The 21,881-nt window shown below is 34.3% G+C and overlaps 1 protein-coding gene across 3 annotated transcripts in view; it reads right to left on the bottom strand.

The window, feature by feature from the left end:
• Positions 1-21,881, bottom strand: part of UBR3 (ubiquitin protein ligase E3 component n-recognin 3) — a 309,463-nt gene that overhangs the window by 231,489 nt on the left and 56,093 nt on the right. For all 3 annotated transcript variants that reach the window (XM_027865976.1, XM_027865977.1, XM_027865975.1), the window contains exons 4-5: positions 16,572-16,715; positions 16,006-16,055 (exon numbers count right to left, since the gene is read on the bottom strand). In XM_027865976.1, coding sequence (XP_027721777.1) covers positions 16,006-16,055; positions 16,572-16,715 — 194 coding nt within the window. The remainder of the gene's footprint in view (positions 1-16,005; positions 16,056-16,571; positions 16,716-21,881) is intronic.

Consider the following 21,881-nt stretch of genomic DNA (forward strand, 5'->3'; position numbering starts at 1 on the left):
AGAAAAGTATAAATAAGAGAGACATTAAATGAGATAACACAGACATTAAGTAAGATATGCATTAAAAAGATTAAACATGAAAATGCTGCAATAATCTATTTCCAAATTATTTTCATGTTGCTTCAATCATTTTATTTCTTACATAAAATAACCGGCAAGTATAATCAGAAATTTCATTTTAATTGTTCTACTTAAAGTTAAGGTTACTTTGTAGAACCCAAACAAGTTTTTCTTTGCCATTCTTTAATCATCTCAACAAATTAAGACTCTGGTCCATTTTTTCCACTTATACTACTTTCCTTATATTAACCTACTCTTCCATTTTAATAGCAAGAATCAGAAGTAACTGACAGAAATTCCAGAAAGTAAAATTTCAGCTAAATGTGCTTTAACCATTACAGCTATTCAAAAACAGAATAGATTTACTTATTAGCTAAGTAGTTCCCTGTCACTCCAATTGTTCAGAGCCTGGATGACTATTTTTAAGCTCTGCTTGAGATCTTTACACTGTGTTGCACAGTTAAGCCAGATGAGCTAAGGTCACTTCCAAGTCTAACATTCTAATACTCTTTTTCCATTGATAATTTATGATACCTGGCCTTCTAGCACTTAGCATAGTGCCTGGCATATGGCAGGTGCTTAATAAATATTTATTGACTAACTGACTTTCAAATACAAGACTAATTCTTTTACTGTCTCATTTAGGACAAAAATCTCTGATTCAAGATTTCAAAAATACTGATTTGCTTTAAATCTTCATAACATATAATTAATCATGCCCATTATTTGGGATTTGGTTTCAATCATGTTCAAAAATATTCCAAATCACATGTGTATAGCAAACTTTACTTACCAGAAATATAATCATTTATACTGACAAAATTATCATAAAATTCACTGATAGAATGTAAAGTGATCCTATAAAGTTATCTGAGACATATAAACCTAATAAGTAGATGAAGGCATTACTTATACTAGTAAAGACTCCCACCCCTGAAAATTTTCTTTATTTTTATCATGTTCTTTCTATGATAATTTTCCAATTAAACCCACCTGAATACTACTTTGAAGGCAATTTTCTTTTTTTTAACTTAATAATTACTTAGTAAATGATTTTAAAACTTCATGCTCATTCCATAAAACTAATACCGTATTATTAATCTCTTTTCTGTTTAATTTCATGCAATAAATCCTACTGCTGTTTCACACTGGCTATACAAAAAAAGAAACAAGAAGTACTCTAAAGAATGTTGATATATAAATAGCACTGCTGAGTGCATAACATTCTGTACACTAGGGACAGCAGGCCAAAAAAGTGTGTACAGCTACTCATAAGAATGAAATTGAATACAAAGTCATAGGCACACCTGTTCAAATCAAACTCAGTACTCTAAGAGAAAACAGAAAGAGAAAAACACCAATAAAAAACATTTAATGTTTCAACAAATTAATGAATATAGTTTCTCCAGGTTGTCTTTTTCTTTAATAGATTTCAGAAAATGACAGAATTTCAGATTTGAAAAGTACTTCAATTGCTATCTATTTCAATCCATATGCATAGATTAAGAAAACACAGCCCACAAAATAGTTTCCAGCCCCTAATAAATGAAAAAAGCATTTATGAAGTATTTACAAAGCATAAAGCACGTAGTTAAGTGCCAGAGATACAAGTGCAAATGGAAGACTCCTACAAGGAGCTTAAATTCCAAAGGAGATGGGTGGCACAGGAAGAGAAAAACATTTATAGGGAGAGAAGTGGTAGCCAAAACAAAAGGTATTTTGGTCAGAGAAGTCAAGTCATAGGGGTAGTATAACAGGGTAGTCTGTTACAAATTGACACACTCTTTCTAGAAACAATGTAATACTGACTTAATTATGGTTCCTCGAATAAAAGCTACAAACTGAGAGAAGCTGAAAGTATTCATGCCCTAACAGGCGTGATGACAAGATGGCCAAAGTGTGGCAAGGCCCAAGATGGGAATTCCTAAACTCAGTTTCTTAGTTTCTCCAGGGTCCAGTTTCTAAAGATCCAGTTTAGAGTTACAGAGGCAGACAAGAACATGGCTTGGGGTCAGACCTGGACAAGGGCAAACCCTCTACCTCCCAAGGCAGCCCATTGTACTTTGGAAGAACTTCTGATTGTTAGGAAGTTTCTTCTTTCTTCAACCCTAAATTTGTATCTTTGCAACTTCTAACCTAATTTTCCTAATTCTGCCCTCTGAGGTGGAAAAAAAGAAAAAAAAAAGAACAAGCCTAATCTCTCTTCCTTAGAACAGCCCTCCAAGTACTGTAAGAGAGTTATTTTCCCTTCCCCACTAGCTTTCCCTTCTCTAAGCCAGTGGTTCCCAACCTTTTTCTTCTCAGGATCCCTTTATACTCTTAAAAATTACTAAGGATCCCAAAGAACTTTAGTTTATATGCATTACATCTATTTGATATTCAATATATTACAAATTAAAACAGATAAATGTTTAAGATATTTTTAATTTATTTTAAAATAATAAATTCACTGTCTGCTAACATAAGTAACATTTTTATGAAAAATAATAATTTTCCAAAACAAAAAACAAATTTAGTGACAAGAGTAGAATGATTTACATATTTTTGCCAGTCTCTAGTTTCTGGCTTAATAGAACACAGCAGGATTCTTATAAATGCTTCTGCATTCAATCGGTTGTGATTTTTTTTAAGAACCACTGCCCTAAGCTAAATATCCCCAGGGGTTCCTTAATGTGGCATGAATCTGAGGGCCTTGACTACTCTGGTTGTCCTCCTTTGGCCATTCTCTAGTTTGTAAATGTCTTTCCTAAATGTGGTGCCCACACTGAACACAGTATTCCCAATATGACCTGACCACCGCAGAGTACAGCAGCACTACCACTATCTTTCTCATGGAAGCTGTGCCTCCCTTAGAGATAGTTCTGTGGCACGGTGGAGTCAGGAACACCTCAATTCAAATTCTTCCTCAGACATTTATTTAGCTGTGTGATCCTGGGCAAGTCATTTAACCTGTTTCAGTTTACTCATTTGTAACATATCAGCTCCTACCTCCCAGGATTTTGCAAAGCACTTTGCAAACCTTAAAGTACTATACAAATGCTAGAGTAGTAGTAGGAGTAGTCGTAGTAGTAGTAGTAGTAGTAGTAGTAGTAATAGTAGTAGTAGGCAGTAATAAATAATTCTTTGCCCTGTTCTTCTCAGTCCTCTTATTTTAATCTGAATGAAGACTGTTAGATTTACATAATCATAGTATGAGTATGGCCTATTTCTGGCTAAACAGCATCTCTTGCAATTATTTTTTTGAATCTGAACTTAGCAAATGCCAACCATAATAAGCATTTTCACATACAAAATAGAACAGAAAATGAGGACTACAAGTCTGTTATGTACACCTCGATTTACCTTTCAATATCTAATAAATTCAAAATGTAACTTTCAAAGGTGTCCTGCTTCTGTTTCTTTCTATTCTTCATTCTTTCCTCTTCTATCCATTTTTAAAAATGCTTAAATGACCCTCTTCTCTTTCAGTTCTTAAACTTTTTTTGGCAACCCTACTACTAGTCCTCCTCTCCTTCCCCACATTCCAAGTTAAAAACAAACAAACAAACAAAAAACTCTTGTTACAAATATCTTATAATAAACTTAACCCTACAGGCTGGAACAGAGGTACTGTACCCTAGTGCACAGATCCCATCTCTGATTTAATTTCATTCAGTCCATAGGCCAAGCAAGCATTAAGCAAGGTAGGTATTGCACAACATAACTTTTAAAAGTCTTTTAAAGAAAGAAATGCCCACATTATGCCCTTTACAAATTTCATTTAAGTCTCTTTCTCTCTGTGCTTCTGTTTTTCTGTGTCTTGTCTACCTCTGTATCTCTCCACTTCTTTCCCCTAAGCCTCGGATTATCCCTTAAAACCTTTAAAATGAGAAAAAAACACTGGACTTGCATACCCTCCTTAAAAAAGAGAGGAGCAGGAAACAAATGCAAAGAAGATTAGGAGGAAAGCAGAAAACTGGGAAAGAATTTTTACAACCAGTGTCTCTGATAAGGGCCTCATTTCTAAATTATACAGAGAATTAAGTCAAATTTATAGGAATATAAGTCATTCCCCAATTGATAAATGGGCAAAGGATATGAACAGGCAGTTTTAAGATGAAGAAATTAAAACTACCTATAATCTTATGAAAAAATGCTCTAAATCAAAACAACTCTGAGGGACCTATCAGATTGGTTAACATGACAAAAGAAGAAAATGATAAATGTTGGAGAAGATATGGGGAAATTGGGACACTAATGCATTGTTGGTGGAGTTGTGAACTGATCCAACCATTCTGGAGAGCAATTTGGAACTATGCCTAAAGGGCTATAAAAAGGTGCATACCCTTTGACCCAGCAATACCACTTCTAGGGCTGTATCCCAAAGAGATCATAAAAATGGAAAAAGGACCCACATGTTCAAAAATAATTATAGCAGCTCTTTTTGTGGTAGCAAAAATTTGGAAATTGAAAGGATGCCCATCAATTGGGGAATGGCTGAACAAGCTGTGGTATATGAATGTAATGGAATACTATTGTGCTATAAGAAATGATGAGCTAGTGAACTTCATAAAAACCTGGAAAGACTTGTATGGACTGATGCTGAGTGAAGCACACAGAACCAGGAGGACGTTATACACAATAACAGCCATGTTATTCAATGACTGACTTTGATGAACTTAACTCTTCTCAGCAATGCAAAGATCTAAGACAACTCCAAAAGTCTCATGACAGAAAATGCTATCCATATCCAAAGAAAGAACTATGGAGTTTGAATGCAGATCGAAGCAAACTATTTGTTCTTTTCTTTTCTTTTTCTTCTGTTTTGTTTTGTTTTTTCTTTCTTGTGGTTCCTCCTATTGGTTCTAATTCTTCTTTAAAACATGACTAATGTAAAAATATATTTAATAGGAATGTATATGTATAGCCTATATCAGATTGCACACCACCTTCAGCCGGGGAGGGGGAGAAAATTTAAAATTCAAAAGCTTATGGAAGTGAATGTTGAAAACGAAAAATAAATTAATATTTTTAAAAAGGGGGGGTGGGGGAACTTTTGTCTCTTGGTATCATTTTATTTTCCAATTATAGAAATAGCCAACATATTTTTTAAATATCTACAAAAATCCACAAATCTGTTACTAATATATTAACTATAATCTATCGCTACTCCAATCTATTAATTTAACGAATATATATTGGGTGTCTATTAGGTACAAAGCACAGAAGAGGGCAGAAAAATAAATGATACAGTCTTTGCCATCAAAGAAATTACCAAATTTAGCTATATTAATAGCTAACATTTATATAGAGCTTACTATATGGCAGGCACTGTGCTAAGTGCTTTTACAAATATTACTTTATTTGCTCCTCACAACAACCCTGGGAGGTAGGTGCTATTATTATCATTTACAGATGAAGAAACTGAGGTAAACAGAGATGAAGTGACTTGCCCAGGGTCACAGAGGAAATATCTGAGACCCAGTTTGAACTCAGAGTTTTCTGATTCTAAGCCCAGCATTCTACACACTTTCGCCACTTAGCTGCCAACAGAAAAACAGCAACTTATATTTATTAGACACTTCATAGTGAAAAAAAACACTTGCTTCATAACAACCCTGTGAGAAAGAAAGCAAAACCATTATTGTCCTCACAGATGCAATAAATGAGTCTCAAATGTCTCATCTAACCATCCAACTAGTGTCAGAGCCAGAAACTGAATTCAGTTCTTCTGACTCCAAGATCTGCAATCTACCAGCTAATACTACACTGATAAAACTTTTTTATTTTCAAAAATCAAGATCTGAAAATATACATAGAATCATAATATTATAGCTGGAAGGATCCTCAGAGCCCATCTAATCCAACAGATGAGGAAAGTGAGGCCAAAGAGGATAAGTAATTTGCTCAAACACACAAGTAAACGGCAGTCACTACTCAAAACAAGGTTCTGACTCTCAATGCAATTTGCTTTCCATTATATTATGCTATATCTTTTAAATATAAAAAATAATACTGGGAATAACCCATCTGTATATTTAAGAATATTAGATTTAGGGAGGCAGTAAGATACAGTAGAAAGAACAATGGCTCTGGTGTCAGAGAAGACAAGGGAAATTGGTTCAAGTCCTACTTTTGATGGTCATTACTTGTGACTATGTGCAATTCCACCAGAAAATACTCCACCAGAAAACAAAAAGATAGGCAAGATCCATCACTCACCTATAAGTGTCATATAAGATTACAACCTTCTAGTCAATTTTCTTCCTAGTAACCACCATTCTGCCAAAATTTATCAAAATTTGTATATAAAAATCAAAAGGCTCAACATTTATTAAATATACTTCCATAGTAGAACTTCTAACCATAAAATTATCTGTTTACATATTCATCTTTCAATCACCTTCAAGTTAGTGAAAAAAAAGGCACAGCTTTTTCTTAAGTATGATTTTCAAAGACATAGAGAGGTTGTAGTCTCAACTATCTAAAAATTCAAAAGAAAAGGATCATGAACCATAGTCTTAAAAGTCCGAACTGGAAAAAATAGTATGGAATATAACAGCTAAGAGAAAAATACATAGAAACATAAAGCTCTGCCTTATCTGGAAAACTCAGAAGTGGTATGGAGTATATCATCAAATTAAAATGCTTTTCTAAAGCTATAGTACCCCTCTATTTCTACTTGGACAGTGAAGTATCTCTTTTGTATAGATAACACTTTCATTATGACTATTTATCCCTTATATTCAATGAACAGTTCTCTCATTATTTGAAAACGAAAGCAAAGAGATCTACAGAGAACAAACAATAAGATTGAAGATTTAAGGAGTAAATAACAGCCTAGACTCATCAAAACTGACCAAGAGATCGTGCTCCTGAGTGGGGAGCATAAGCACCTGCCAAAGCTTTTTTGTTCTTGCTAAGAAAAACACCATACCTCAATTACTTTGTAGTGAAGAGGGACCCTTGTGGTTGGCTGAAAAATGAGAATCAGGGGACAGAAAAAGACTTCCAGTAGGGTAACTCACCCCTCCCACTGAAACCTTTGCTGCCTGGTTAGTTCAAATGAGGAAGAATTGATTTTATAAATCTCTAGTTAGGGAGAGAAACCTCAGGTCCTTTCCACCTAGGCCAACATGTAGTCAGTGATTATGGGCCTCTGTTCTTTGCCTCTACTTTTGTTCTTTTCTGCTCTTAAGTGAAAGATACTGAGAGTTGGCTACAATCTTCAAAAGGTCAGAGGAGCAGCTACCATCTAAGAGCTGGAGTCCATGACAAATTTTTACAGACAGTCAAACCTGGAGAGCAGGAAGTCTCTAATGAACTGCTTAACCCAAGAGAGTAGAGGATTAAAATCAGCAAGAAGGAATAACAGTGACTTGTTTATTGGCTGTGCTGCATTCAGAAGTGAACTGGGTGGGGTGTATACTTTATGGCAACTACTTTAACGTAGAGCCTTCCCGGAAGATGGTGGGGAGGAGGGCACTCAAGAATTGTGCTTCTGTAACTTCTATTCTTGCTATACGTTCTCAATAAATACCCCTCTGTAAAAGTTTTTAAAGGGGGCTAGTGGGTTAGAATTCCACTACGAAAGACAGTAGAAACTATAAAATGAATCAGATTTTTTTAAGCAGTTCCTTGGTAAGGGCAATAAATAGCAATTAGTGACCATGCAATACTATTTCTACCTTGAGAAATGGAAAGAATAAAAAGACTTTGTTAACCTATACCAAATCTGTGTTTCAAGTGGTATAAAATCACCGTGACACTGAGTATTTCTCTTTTCTCTCATTCCTCTAGGCCTGAAGCTCCCATCCAGTAGTGCACTCAAAATGACATCTTAGAGTAGGAGGGTTGACAGTACTGAAAAGCAGAGCCCTCATTCTAGACATGTTCAGCGCTACCCAAGGCAAATCTCTGTTTACCTCAGGGATTTTCAGCATTTGAACAATTTATTTGAAAAAATATATAACCAACATAGGTCAGCAAAGGAATTTAATGTTATTTTTAAAATACAATGTATATTTTTTAAAATGTGTTTCTAATATATTTTACACTAGTAAGACACCTCTCTAACCTATTCCAAGATCACCAATTCTACATGAAGTCTAAAACCACGAAGAGGATTCAAACCCTAACCTCTTTTATTTCAGGGGAGGAGGGTGTTTAATTAATAACATAATAGAAAAAGCTTAACAGTGAATAGAGCACTTAGCTTGAAAGTCAGGACAACCTAGATTCAAATCTTGAATTATAAATTTAAATCACTGTCACTTAACATCTTATTATTTGAGGGAACTAGGACTTATCTAAGAAGTCACAGATGGATTACATTGGAAGAGGGAATTCCAGAAGGTGCCAAAATCAGAGCTCTATCATGGATTCATCTATTTATTAATAGCTAAATTCCAAAAATATTTCAGAGTGGACTATAAAGAATATAAAATACCACAAAATAAGTGAACAAACTAATCAATAAAGTAGCAGGAGAGCTTCAATAAAGGAGCAGGATACAAAATATGCCCCCCAAAATAATAAGCATTTCTAGAGAGTACTAACAAAAAATAATAGGATAGAAATTATAACTTGGAATTAGCCTATCAAGAAAGATACATTCAGGATTTCTATAAACACAGGTAAAACCTCTTTTTACAGAAAGTAAAGAATAGAGAGAAATTCACCATTCTTGGCAGGACTGTGCCAATATAACAAAAATGATGGATTTAGTGTTAACCCAATAGAACTGCCAAGTGGATACTTTACAGAAATATCTAAAATAGTAAAATTCATTTGAAAAACTAAAGGTTTAAAATCTTAAGGGAAATAACTTCTTAAAAGCATAAATGGAGAGGAAAGCATTATTATATTTTAACCTATATTATAAAGCAGTAAAAAAATTAAAAGTTAAAAAATTGAAAAGTATATCAGAGACCTTCAATATGGACTAGTGCAAAAAAAGTCACTTAAGTGTTCATATAGCACTCCCACTACTGGGTATATATCCTCAAAAAAATCAGTAACGAACTATTCACAGCAGTACTTTTTGTGATAGAAAAAAATATTGGGAATAACAATGGGTGTCCATTAAATGGGGAACAGCTGAATACATTGTGGCTTATGAATGTACTACAATATTACTGTGCAACAAGGACAAACACGAGAAATTCACAGAAGCATGAAGAGTTGTATGAAGTATAAAGTGATGAAAGTAGAACTGAGAGCATATATATAGATACTACAATAATGTAAATGATGACACTAAAAAACAGTTGAACACAATAAATTTTCATAAACAATCTCAGTCCATGAGAAGTGATAAACACATCTTTCTCTTCTCAGCAAAGATAGAGACTACAAATGTGGAATGAGAGATACATGGTTGGATATGATTACTCTACTAGTTGGCTTTGCTTAAATGCTTTTTGTTAGGAGGAAGTATTCAATGGGGTAGGGAGTTTAATTAGCAATAGCTATTACGTATTAAATTAGTAATAGCTAATAGGTATTAAAACAAAAGGCAATAAAAACCCTAAGATTAAGATATCACTTAAAATATCATTTAAAGTACAAAATACCTGGTATGATGCATTTCATTTTTTATTAGTTTTCCATGTACATTCCACAAGTAAACTATGCATCAGAAGTTCTTACTCTAGGGTCCATGAACTTTTTGAAAAAATATTTTGATAAGTATATTTCAAAATGACTGGTTTCCTTTGTAATCCTATGCATTTTTCTTTTATGCATTTTAAAACATTATTCTGAGAAGGGTTCCTTAGTTTTCACCAAGCTGACAAAGGGGTAAATGACATCAAAAAAAGGTTAAGAATCCCTACTAAAAAAGGTATATCATATTTGGTCTTTAATATGTAACTGTGACTATCATCAGTTACATGAGAACAAGGATAGAGATATCAATCTAAAAGACTGTCACTATCAAAAAGTACTACTTCATTCTTCATACAGACATGTAACTGAAATAGTTAGCAATTATGTAAAAAGATGTTAACGCTGGTGAAGATAAAGCAAAATCAAAAAAGAGATAAAGGAAAAAACCAGAAAGAGTACAAAGGTACAGGGACATAGAGGCAATGGTGACATGAGGACATATGACAACATGGACTGAAGCATAGAAAAGACAACAGACTAAGGATATTGGATGGGGATATTAGAGGGTAAAGAAAAGGGATTACACTACATCATTATTAGCACCTGAACTCTGCTTCTAGCTAACTATGAAAATTCCCAGGAGAAGGGCTGCCACTAGCCTCCAAGGATAAGATCAGCTGTTCGTTCCCGTGATGTTGTGAAAGCAACAAAAAACTCTACTGGGATTTAAAAGCCACAAGCTCTAGTCCATGAGGTCTACAGAAGCATACAAAGCAATTAGATGAAAGTGACTCCGTTTCATCCAGAGGAAGGGAAGAAAGTAAAAATATCAAAAACCCACTTTCAACATTACCAAAAGCATCATTCATAAAAATAGATCTGGGTATTTACAAAGACTGTTTGTTTCAAAAAAAAAAAAAAATAGGCCAACCAAAATAATATGGCGCATCTAGCTAACTTGCAGTGCTACAATGTCAGACAGTCATTAATAAAGACATCATGAACACTGTAATTCTTTCCCATAACTTTATGATAATTTTTAAGTTCTTTTTAACACACCAACATTCCAAACCACTACTAAAATTATTAAATTTCCTATTAAAACTCTTCTGAAACCAACAGCAAACAACAAAAGGGCACCTTCCAGTTTACACAGGTTTGGTAAAAAGAAGTGATACATAGCCACAACTATTCAACCCTGACAGAGTCTTATCGCAATTGGAATGTATATTATTATCCTTGTGACAGCTGAAATTCTCATTTTTCCCTTCATCTCCCACAAAAAAAAGCCCTTAAAAAAGAAAATGGGAAATTTTAGAATTTCTATTTTGAGTAACCACACAGACTTTGCCATCTGTCATTACAGCACTTTAAGATCTAGTCTTCAACCATGCAGACAAAACAATTCAATTCTTTTTTTTCCCCTTTTTTGGGGGACAAATTTTTATTGGTATCTTTTGTTTCTGCAGTACCTTCATTTCCCAACACATCCCTCCCCACAGTCCTTCCCAGAGAGCCATTCCTGCTAATAAAGGATAAAAAAGACGGGGAAAAAAGTTCATAAAAACTAAGCAACATATCAAAAATGTCTGACATTATAGCAATGTTCCATACTCATAGACCCCCACCTCTGCAAAGGAGCAGAGAGAAGTATCTTCTTACATCTCTTCTTTGGGCCCAGTTTGATAAAATTTCACAGCAATGGGACAGAGCCAAGATGGCGGAGTAAAAGCAGTGACTTGCTTGAGTTCTCCCCCAAACCCCTCCAAACACCTGTAAAAAAAAAATGGCTCTAAACAAATTCTGAAGCAGCAGAACCCACAAAAAGACAGAGTGAAACAAATTTCCAGACCAAGACAACCTGGATGGTTGATCGGAAAGGTCTATCGTGCCAGACGGGGAGAGGAGCGCAGTTCAGCATGGGCACACAGGCCGCACAGAACCTGGAGCAGGCCTCAGAGGACTAAATCATGACAGTTGTGGCAGTTTACAGACTTCTCAACGCAGGAACACCAAAGACAAGAAGGTCAGTGGCAAAAGTCTGTGACTGCAGTGAGAGAAGGAGCTAGGTCTCAGCCGCCAAGTCCCAAGCACAGGCGACGGCTGTCTCCTGAGCTTCCAGCCCACAGACTGAAGGGAAATCGAGTGGCTGATCAGAGGGGAATTGCAGGGATCTCTTCACAGTGCTGAGGCAGGAATCTCTTGCTTTGCCCATGCGTGGATCTGGGTCACAGTTCTGATGGAGGGTCCTGGGGCAAGGAGGAGCACTGGTGTGGTGGAGTTTGTTGTGGCGGTGGAGAGGAAACATCTCGCCCCTTATAATACCATCTTGGAAGAACTGAAAATTTACAGGTCCCTAGAAGTATCTCTGAAAACAGCTGTACAAACCCCCAAAGCTTGGGACAGGACATTCTCTACATTGGAAGCAGTCTTTTACCTTAACAAAGAGTTTAAAACTCAAGTAATTGGCCAGGATCATGAGTAAGCAGCGCAAAAAGAGTCAGACTATATTATCTTACTTTGGTGACAAAGAATATCAAAACATACAACCAGAAGAAGACAACAAAGTCAAAGCTCCTACATCCAAAGTCTCCAAGAAAAATATGAATCAGTCGAAGGCCTTGGAAGAGCTCAAAAAGGATTTTGAGAAGCAAGTAAGTTAAGTACAGGAAAAACTGGGAAGAGAAATGAGTGATGCAAGAAAATCATGAAAAATAAGTCAACAGATTGCTAAAGGAGACCCAAAAAAATACTGAAGAAAATAACACCTTAAAAAATAGCCTAACCCAAATGGGAAAAGAGGTCCAAAAAGCCAATGAGGAGAAGAATGCCCTAAAGAGCAAAATTGTCCAAATGGAAAAGGAAGTCCAAAAGATTACTAAAGAAAATATACTTCCTTAAAAATCAGAATAGACCAATTGGAAACTAGTGACTTTATGAGAAATTAAGACACTGTAAAACAAATCCAAAAGAATGAAAAATTAGAAAACAGTGTGAAATATCTCACTGGAAAAACAACTAACCTGGAAAACAGATCCAGGAGAAAGAATTTAAAAATTATTGGACTATCTGAAAGCCATGATCAAAAAAAGAGCCTAGACATCATCTTTCAAGAAATTATCAAGGAAAACTGCCCTGATACTTTAGAACCAGAGGGCAAAATAGAAATTGAAAGAATCCACCAATCACCTCCTGAAAGAGATCCCCAAACGAAAACTCCTAGGAATATTGTAGCCAAATTCCAGAGTTCCCAGGTCAAGCAGAAAATATTACAAGCAGCCAGAAAGAAACAATTCAAATATTGTGGAAACACAATCAGGATAACACAAGATTTAGCAGCTTCTACATTAAGGGACCGCAGGGCATAGAATATAATATTCCAGAGCGCAAAGAAGATAGGATTACAACCAAGAATCACCTCCCCAGCAAAACTGAGTATAATCCTACAGGGGAAAAAATGGTCATTCAATGAAATAGAGGACTTTCAAGCATTCTTGATGAAAAGACCAGAGCTGAATAGAAAATTTGACTTTCAAATACAAGACTCAAGTAGAACCTGAAGAGGTAAACAGGAAAGAGAAATCATAAGAGACTTAGTAAGGTTAACTGTTTACATTCCTGTATGGAAAGATGATATTTGTAACTCATGAGATCTTTGTCACTATTAGGGTAATTGGAGGGAAAAAATTATATGTATGTATAGATAGATAGATAGATAGATAGAAAGATAGATAGATAGATAGAGGGCACAGGGTGAGTTGAAGATGAAAGGATCATATCTGGAGAATAAAATTAAGGGGAGAGAGAGGATTATACTAGGAGGAGAAAGGGAGAGGCAGAATGGGGTAAATTATTTCACAAAAAAACAGAAAAGAAAAGGCTCTCACAGTGGAGGGGAAATGGGGGAAGGTGAGAGGGAATGAGTGAATCTTATTCTCATAGGATTTGACTTAAGGAGGGAATAATACGCACACTCAATTGGGTATGGAAATTTGTCTTACTCTACAGGAAAATGGGGGGAGGGGACAAGAGAATAGGGGGACGATAGACAGGAGAGAAGGATTGGGAAAAGGGAGTAATCAGAAACAAATACTTCTGAGGAAGGACAGGTTCAAAAGAAACAACAGAATAAATGGACGGCAGGATAGATTAAGGGAAATAAGAGTTAGTTTTTCACAGCATGTCTACTATGGAAGTATTTTGCATAACTGTACATGTATAACCTATATTGAGTTGCTTGCCTTTTCAATGAAGGTGGGTGGGGAGGGAGGAAGGGAGAAAATTTGGAACCAAAAGTTTTAAAAACACAAGTATAAAAAAAAAAGTTTTCACATGCAATTGGGAAATAAGAAATACAGGAAATGGGGTACAGAAATCTATCCTGCCCCATAGGAAAATAGAAGGAGAAGTGGATAAGAGAAGGGGGGAGGAGAGATAGAAGGGAAGGCAGACTAGGGGAAGGGGTATTCAGAATGCATGCCATCTTGGGGTGGGGGGAGGGGGGAGGGGGGGTGAAAATTTGGAACTCAAAATCTTGTGGAAGCAAATGTTGAAAACTAAAAATAAATAAATTTATTTTAAAAAAAAATTTCACAGCACTTAGTTTCAATTTTTTTGTTTTGTCTTTCCATTTACATTGCTTTAGTCATTGTACTTGCCTGATTCTGCTTTCTTTTCTTTATATCAGTTCATATAAATTTTCCAGTACTTCTCTGTATTCATCAAAGCCATTGTTTGTTACCGCACAATAGTATTTCATCACATAATGCACCACAACTTATTTAAGCCATTTCCCAACTGATGAGCATTGGCTTAGTTTGCAATTCTTTGCTACTACCAAAACTACTGATATAAATATTGTAATGTACATAGGACCTTTCTTTTTATCACTGACTTCCTTGAAGCATATATTTGCCTAGCAATGGAATTTCTGATTCAAAGAGTATGGACATTTTAGTCACTTTGTTTAATATACTGCCAAACAGACAATCCCATTTTAAAATCAAACAGCTTAAAGTAGAAAAAAATTACTCTTTTAGTAGCTAATATGCCTGATGAAAAAGGAAGCCCCCAAAATTACAGAAAATATAAAAGGAACAGCTGATCTAAAACAAAGCCCTAATACGTCATGCTGAATTGAAGCATTTCTATTTAAATGGATGCCTGTAAAGTTTTAAAACATGAAATATCTTAGAGATTTATTAAATTAAATCTCTAAACAAAATTTATTAAATTTCGCAAACAAAAATCAGTCATTTGTACACCAATGCATATTTTAACATTATAGAAAGTATTTACATAAAATTAAGATACCCATTTTTAAAATTCTACATTTTAAGATTCTATTTTCAATAAACTTAATCTATAGCAAAATATCTAATTTGATTTTAAATTGTATGTTAAATTTATCTCTAAATTTTAAGAGGAAAATTTGTGTTTTAATCACAATTTGTTTCACATATTTAGTACAAGAAGAATAAATTAGTATCATAAGCTATTTTTACTAATATGTTTCTTTTGCTAAGAAGCACTATAAGATTATAAAATTATTTCAACATACTACTTTTTACTACATTAAAATTTTCTAATTCCTGATATAGGAAATGTGACTCTAAAATAATGAAGTTGGTGACATGACCCATAAAGTTTCCTTACTTCACAGTCAATCAATAAACATTTATTAAGCATATATTATGTGCCCAGTTTTTCCTCATAGTCACTATATTTTAAAATACTAAATTTTCTTCATATAAGAACATTACCAAAATAAATACATGAATATATATTTCTTTTTAAGGACAATAAACAAAGAAATCCATGCCTGTTAGCAGAGATTCCAGGGGGGTAGGGGTAGAGATGACCCAGGGCTAGAGAATTAGAAGCTAGGACGACAAATTTGAGAGGTAAGAAATTAAAGAGGAACAGAAATAAGGAAATTGTATTTGAAAAGATAGGTAGAGATCTATCTTCTTTTTAGAAAAAGAGACAGTGTGGCATAGTGAACAGAACCTGAAAGTCAGAAGTCTCGTCATTATCCCTAACTAACTGTACAAATATGGACAAGCCATTTAACCTCCCCAAGCCTCAGTTTCCTCATCTATAAAGTGTCAAGAGGCTTAGACTACATTACCTCAAGCAGGACTGTGCTAGTTAACGTTTAACAAACAGCTCTTCTGGAGAGAAATGTGAAGAAGGACACACTTTTAAGTTTAATCCACAGTATTAACCCTTTCTTATGTCTAGACAAGAAATAAATGGTTGGAGCTGGCTCCAACCCATCCCTGTCTCCAAGACCCCTTCCAACCCTAAAACCCACAATTCTCTTGGAGGAAGGAAAGAACAATTTTAAAGCCTCACCTCATCTGAAGAATCTACTTGTCCTGACGTTCCTGTAGCACCTGCAAAACCTTTTGAAGAAGAAAAAGAAGTATTCCTTCATGGTTGTTCATATATTGTTTTACCTTAAAATTTTTGAGGCCTATTACTAAAGACTCTAAATTTTGTTAGTTATCTTGGCAGATTTCACATCTTGAATACATTTGGATTTGGCTGATGTCTATCTCAATAGCAAATCTCTAATAAAAATCCCAATTAAAAAAACGAAATTTTATGATTAAGGAACAACTCATTATTGGATACCACTACTTACGTGCTAAGGTTTTAGCTTACTGATTATTTTTTCATGAGTAAAAAATCAGAGCTAGAGTGACAAAATTAATTCCAAAAATGAAAACTGCATTCTTTTCTTTGGCTTTGCTTTTATTCCTATATGTAAACCATTTTATTGTTACCAGTACTCTTGCAAAGTATTTCTATTTCACTAGAAAAATAACTACCCTTCAAGAATAAACAAATTTAAGAAATCTTTTTATTTTTTAAAAAGGAAATATTAAAATGCTCAAAAAATGTTTTTCTATACAAACCTGAAACTGCCAGAGAGCTAGTGCCAGCAGCCTGGTCCTGCATGCCACTTGTAAGTTTATCCTCAGGAAATGCCAATCCAGAGCCCTTCAAAGCTATGAGGTACTTTTCATGACTTTTCTTTGCACATGCATTTTCTCCAAGACCTGAAATAAAATATTTTAAATGTCATTAAAATCAAGGAAATAGTCTATCTAACTTCTAAATACAAATAAACTTGGTAGACAAGAGGCCATGGTCTGAATAACACAAAATGGCAAAAAATCCAAATAACATATACATATCTTTTAGAAGATGTTCTCAAAATTCACATTTCAAACCAAATAAAGGAAACCACAAAGTGAAAAACCAATCTAGAAGAATTTGCAAAGTAACTCACATTCTATCCTCCTCCTCAACAAACTCAATAATTTCTCAAATCCTTGCTAAGGAGAATCAGAGTTCAAATATAGCTGGATTTGCACTAAATTACTGTTCTTATAATCTACAGTTACTAAGTCTTTTTTAAGTAAAAATACTCTATAAATAAATATTTTGGAATTACAAGGTCTCCATTGCTATTTTTCACTCGATTACAGGCTATAAATAGAGTATCTCAGCAGGAAGGCCACAGAAGCGTAAGAGCAAGATCTTTCAAGGATCTATCAAGGAAAAGTAACTGAACCTTTTAAAAAAAAAAAAGAGGCAAGGTAAAAAGGCACTACACTTCTTTTTTTTTTTGGCTAGGCAATGGGGTTAAGTGCCTTGCTCAGAGTCACACAGCTAGTAAGTGTTATGTGTCTGAGGCCGCATTTGAACTCAGGTCCTCCTGAATCCAGGCCGGTGCTCTATCCACTGTGCCACCTAGCTGCCCACAAAAAGTGAGCCATTCTTTTTTTTGGCACTATACTTCTAAAGATGTTAAAACTATTTTGTGTTTAAGAGTAAAAGCAACTGTATTTTCAGTCACAGAAAAAAAAAGGAATAAGCACAAGAAAATATTTATTTTCAGCCTAAAATTTTGAAGAGAAAAAAACTCACTTAACAATAGCCATTTTGCCAGCATTTCATTACCACATTTAAAGAATTATTTAAACCACTGGTTAATCTGATTAAAAAAAGAAAGAAGAAAACCAAATTACCAGTATCAAATGTAAAAAGATGAATTCACCAGCAATGAAGATGAAATTAAAGCAATTATTAGGAGCTACTTTGCCCAATTATATGCCAATAACTCTGACAATCTAAGTGAAATGTGTGAATATTTACAAAAATATAAATTGCCCAGGTTATTAACACAGGGAATAGAATATTTAAATAATCCTAGCTTAGAAAAGGAAACTGAACAAACCATAAATGAATTCCCTGAGGAAAAAATCCCCATGACCAGAGAGATTCACAAGTAAACAAAACATATAAAGAACAGTTAATCTCAATACTATATTAACTATTTGGAAAAAGAAGTCCTACCAAATTTCTTTTATAACACAAATGGAGGCTGATACCTAAACCAGGAAAAGCTAAAACAGAAGGAAAACTATAGACCAATTTCCCTAATGAATACTAATGCAAAATTTTTAAATTAAAATACTAGCAAGGAGATTACAGCAATATATCACAAAGATATATACTATGACCAAGGGAGATGTATACCAGGAATGTAAGGCTGGTTCAATATTGGGAAAACTATCAGCATAACTGACCAACCCGATCAATAACAAAACCAACAGAAATAACATGATTACCTAAAAATATGGAGAAAACTCCTTTGACAAAATATAACATTCATTTCTATTAAAAACTCTACAATGCATAAGAATAAATGGAACTTTCCTTAAAATAAGGAGCATCTGTCTAAAGCCATGGGCAGTATTATCTGTAATGGGGGTAAGCTAGAAACCTTTCCAATAGGATCAGGGGTGAAGCAAAGGATGCCCATTATCACCACTATTATTCAATATTGTTATATGCTAGCTACAGCAATAGGACAAGAAAAAGAAATTGAAAGAATTAAAATAGGCAATGATAAAACAAAACCATCACTCTTAGGATACTTACAGAATAGTAGAGAATCAACTAAAAAACTAGTTGAAATACTTAACTAAAGTATTGTAGGACAACGTAAAGTTGCAGGACATAAAATAAAACCATGTAAATCATTAGCATTTCTATATATTACCAACAAAGCCCAGCAGCAAGAGATAGAAAGAGAAATTCAAATTAAAATAACTGCAGACAATATAAAATACTTGGTGGTCTACCTCCCAAGACAAACCCAGGAATTACAGGAATATAATTATAAAACAGTTTTCAAATAAAGTCAGATCTAAACAATTGGAGAAATATTAATTATTCATGGGTCGGCTGAACCAATCTGATGAAAATAACAATTCTACTTAAATTAATTTACTTATTTAGTGCCATACTAATCAAATCACCAAAAAAAATTATTTTATAGAGCTACAAAAAATAACAGAATTCATCTGGATGAATAAAAGGTCAAGAATATCAAAGTAATCAATGAAAAAAAATGTGAAGGAAAGTGGCCAAGTGGTACCAGATCTCAAATTTTATTACAAATTATAAATCTTTATTACAAATCGGTAATCATCAAAACAATACTGCGTAAGAAATAGAGTGGTAGATCAATGGAACAGATTAGGTACACATTACATAATAGGTAATGACCATAGTAAACTTGTGTCTGACAAACCCAAAGATCCACAATTTTGGGACAAGAAATCACCATCTGACAAAAATTGCTGGGAAAACTGGAAAGCAATTTGGCAGAAACTAGGCACAGACCAACGTATCACATGTATACAGAGATAAGATCAAAATGGGCACATGACTTAGATATAAAGGGTGATATCATAAGCAAATCAGGGGAGCATGGAATATTTTACCTGTAAGATTTATGGATAAGGAAAGAATTTATGATCAAACAAGTGATAAAGAATATTATGGGATACAAAATGGATAATTATGACTATGTCAAATTAAAAGGGTTTTACACAAAATAAAACCAATGCAGCCAAGATTAGAAGGAAAACAGAAAACTAGAAAAAAAAATTTTTACAGCAAATTTCTCTGATAAATGCCTCATTTCTCATATACACAGAGAACTGATTCCAATCTATAATAACACAAGTCACTCCTCAATTGATAAATGATCAAAGGATATGAACAATTTTCAGATGAAGAAATAAAAGCTATCTATAATCATATGAAAAACACTTTAAATCACTATTGATTAGAGTGTTAGACAAATGCAAATTAAAATAATTTTAAGGTATCACCTAACACCTATCAGACTGATTAATATGACAGAAAAGGAAAATTATAAATGTTGGAAGGGATGTGGGAAAACTGGGACACTAATGCACTGTTGGTGGAGTTGTGAACTGATCCAATTCTAGTGAGCAATCGGAATTATTCCCAAACAGCTATGAAACTGTGCATATCCTTTGACCCAGCAATACCACTACTAAGTCTATAACACAAAGAGATCAAAGAAAAAGGAAAAGGACCTTTACATACAAAATTACTAACAGCAGCTCTTTTTGTGGTGATCAAGAATTGGAAATTGAGGGGATACCTGTCAATTGGGGAATGGCTGAACAAGCTGTATTATATCATTGTGATAAAATAGTATTGTTCTATAAGGAATGATAAGCAGACCACATACTAAAATAAAGTCAAAATAGGTACACTATTTAGATATAAAGGCTGATACTGTAAGCAAACTGGGAGAGCAAGGAATAGTTTACCTGTCAGCTATAAGGAGAACAGAAGAATTTATGACCAAACAAGAGACAGAAAACATTATGAAATGCAAAATGGATAATTGTGATTACATTAAATTGTAAAGTTTTTGCACAAAGCCAATGCAAACAAGATGAGGAGGAAAGCAGAAAACTGGGAAGGAATTTTTACAACCAGTGTCTCTGATAAGGGCCTCATTTCTAAAATATATAAAGAATTAAGTCAAATTTGTAAGAATATAAGTCATTCCCCAATTGATAAACAGTCAAAGGATGTGAACAGGCAGTTTTCAGATGAAGAAATTAAAACTATCTGTAGTCATACCAAAAAATGCTCTAAATCACTATTGATTAGCAAAATGCAAATCAAAACAACTCTAAGGTACCACATCACACCCATCAGATTGGTTAACATGAAAAACAGGAAAATTATAAATGTTGGAGAAGATATGGGGAAACTGGGACACTAATGCATTGTTGGTGGAGTTGTGAACTGATCTAACCATTCTGGGGAGCAATTTGGAACTATGCTTACAGGGCTATAAAAAAGGTGCATACCCTTTGACCCAGCAATACCACTTCTAGGGCTGTATCCCAAAGAGATCATAAAAATGGAAAAAGGACCCACATGTACAAAAATATTTATAGCAGCTCTTTTTGTGGTGGCAAAAAATTGGAAATTGAAAGGATGCCCATCAACTGCGGAATGGCTGAACAAGCTGTGGTATATTAATGTAATGGAATACTATTGTGCTATAAGAAATGATGAGCAAGAAGCCTTCAGAAAAACCTGGAAAGACTTGTACGGAGGACTGATGCTGAGTGAAGCAAGCAGAACCAGGAGAACGTTGTACAAAGTAACAACCATGTTGTTCAATGACTAATTTTGATAGACTTAGCCCTTCTCTGCAATATAAGGATCTAAGACATCTTCAAAAGTCTCATGATGAAAAATGTTATCCACATCCAAAGAAAGAACTATGGCGTTTGAATACAGATTGAAGTATATTATTTGCTCTTTTTTTTTCCTTCTGTTTTGTCTTGTTTCCTCTTTCTTTTTGTTCCTCCTATTGGTTCTAATTCTCCCTTACAACATGACTAACGCGAAAATATGTTCAATAGGAATGTATAGGTAGAGCCTATAACAGATTGCATGCCATCTTGAGGAGGGAGGTGGAGAGGAGGGGGAGAAAATTTAAAACTCAAAAGGTCACAAAAGTGAATGCTGAAAACTAAAAATAAATTAATTTTTTTAAAAATGGAAGATGAACAGAATAAAGAGAACATTGTATATAGAAAAAAAAAAGAAATGACAAGCAGGATACTAACAGAAAAATCTGGGAAGACTTACAGGAACTGAAGCAAAGTGAAATGAGCAGAACCAGAAAAACGCTGCACACAGTAACAGCAATATTTTACAATGATCAAGTGTGAATGACTTAGTTATTCTCAGCAATACAATGATCCAAAACTATTCCAAAGGACTTATCATGAAAAATGCTTATCATGAAAAATGCTATCTACCTCCAGAGAAAGAACTAATGGAGTCTGAATGCAGATTGAAGCATA

This window comes from Vombatus ursinus, unplaced genomic scaffold (genome assembly GCF_900497805.2).
Source record: "Vombatus ursinus unplaced genomic scaffold, bare-nosed wombat genome assembly UNPS02014779.1, whole genome shotgun sequence".
In the NCBI taxonomy this organism is placed as follows: Eukaryota; Metazoa; Chordata; class Mammalia; order Diprotodontia; family Vombatidae; genus Vombatus; species Vombatus ursinus.